The sequence below is a fragment of the Galeopterus variegatus genome, unplaced genomic scaffold (genome assembly GCF_000696425.1).
Source record: "Galeopterus variegatus unplaced genomic scaffold, G_variegatus-3.0.2 Scaffold463, whole genome shotgun sequence".
NCBI classification, from domain to species: domain Eukaryota; kingdom Metazoa; phylum Chordata; class Mammalia; order Dermoptera; family Cynocephalidae; genus Galeopterus; species Galeopterus variegatus.
Genome location: NW_007726574.1, coordinates 33,688 through 34,620, shown reverse-complemented (window position 1 = coordinate 34,620; position 933 = coordinate 33,688). Strand labels below are relative to the sequence as shown.

Below are 933 nucleotides of genomic sequence, written 5' to 3'. Positions count from 1 at the left end.
TTAAAACATCATTTGCCTTCTGTGAAGATATGTCATTAATGCTGAAAATTCATGGTGGCAGCTGTTTTGGAACTGGGAAATAATCATTTTCTTATTTATAAGGTTAAAAATAGTCAACTTTTGATTTTCCAGATAGTGGGATTTTCAGATCTTTTGGTTTTCTTCCTTTGGATTTTTTACTTGTTGACTGCATTGGGGTCTCCAGCAGAGACGCTCAGAGGAAGTGCAAGATAATTAACCATTATGAGTAAGGCCTAAGAACAAATTTCCTCATTTTACCTAAAATGAGATCTAAGATTACCATTATAAAGGAACTATGTTATACAACATAGCTAGTATGACCACAAGTAACCAAAAGCTGTTTTCTTGGTCTCTTTTCTACATCCTGCCTAATTATATAATCATCTTTTTATCCAGACCTCAGAGTTGGGTGTCACGGAACACGTTGAAGGAGATCCTTGCAAATTTGCACTGTGGGTCGGGAGGACACCCACTTCGGATAATAAAATTGTCCTTAAGGTACATTCATTTGAAACTGGGGAGTGTGCTCTGTGAAAAGTTTATCATGGCTATCTATCCTTTTTTTTTTACCCCATTGTTGAAACATACTGGTTTTCATATCATTGTATTTGTCCTTTTTGTGTTCTGTTGGGATTGGTGACTGCCACAAAAAGAATAGTGTAATAAATTCAGTTTGGTATTCTGGTAATGAAATAACTCGAGCTAAACTTTTGCTTGCCTCCTAAAAGAGCAATGAAGAAAGTTCTATTTAAACTTCTCCTATTCTTCCAGTCTTAGAAAGAATTGGTTGATTCTTTAAGAGACGTAGGAAGCCGGGGTATGGGAGGAATGACATACAGACCAGCAACTCCCATTGCACACTTGACCTTGAGTTTCCGAAAGAAAAGGGGACCTGGTGTGTTCCTGAGGGCT

General features: G+C 37.4%; 1 protein-coding gene across 1 annotated transcript in view; it reads left to right on the top strand.

The window, feature by feature from the left end:
- LOC103587582 (triple functional domain protein) overlaps positions 1-933 on the top strand; it is a gene marked incomplete at its 3' end in the record, with an annotated part of 141,812 nt that overhangs the window by 120,285 nt on the left and 20,594 nt on the right. The window contains exon 27 of the mRNA XM_008569080.1: positions 418-519. Within this exon, the coding sequence (XP_008567302.1) occupies positions 418-519 (102 nt within the window). The remainder of the gene's footprint in view (positions 1-417; positions 520-933) is intronic.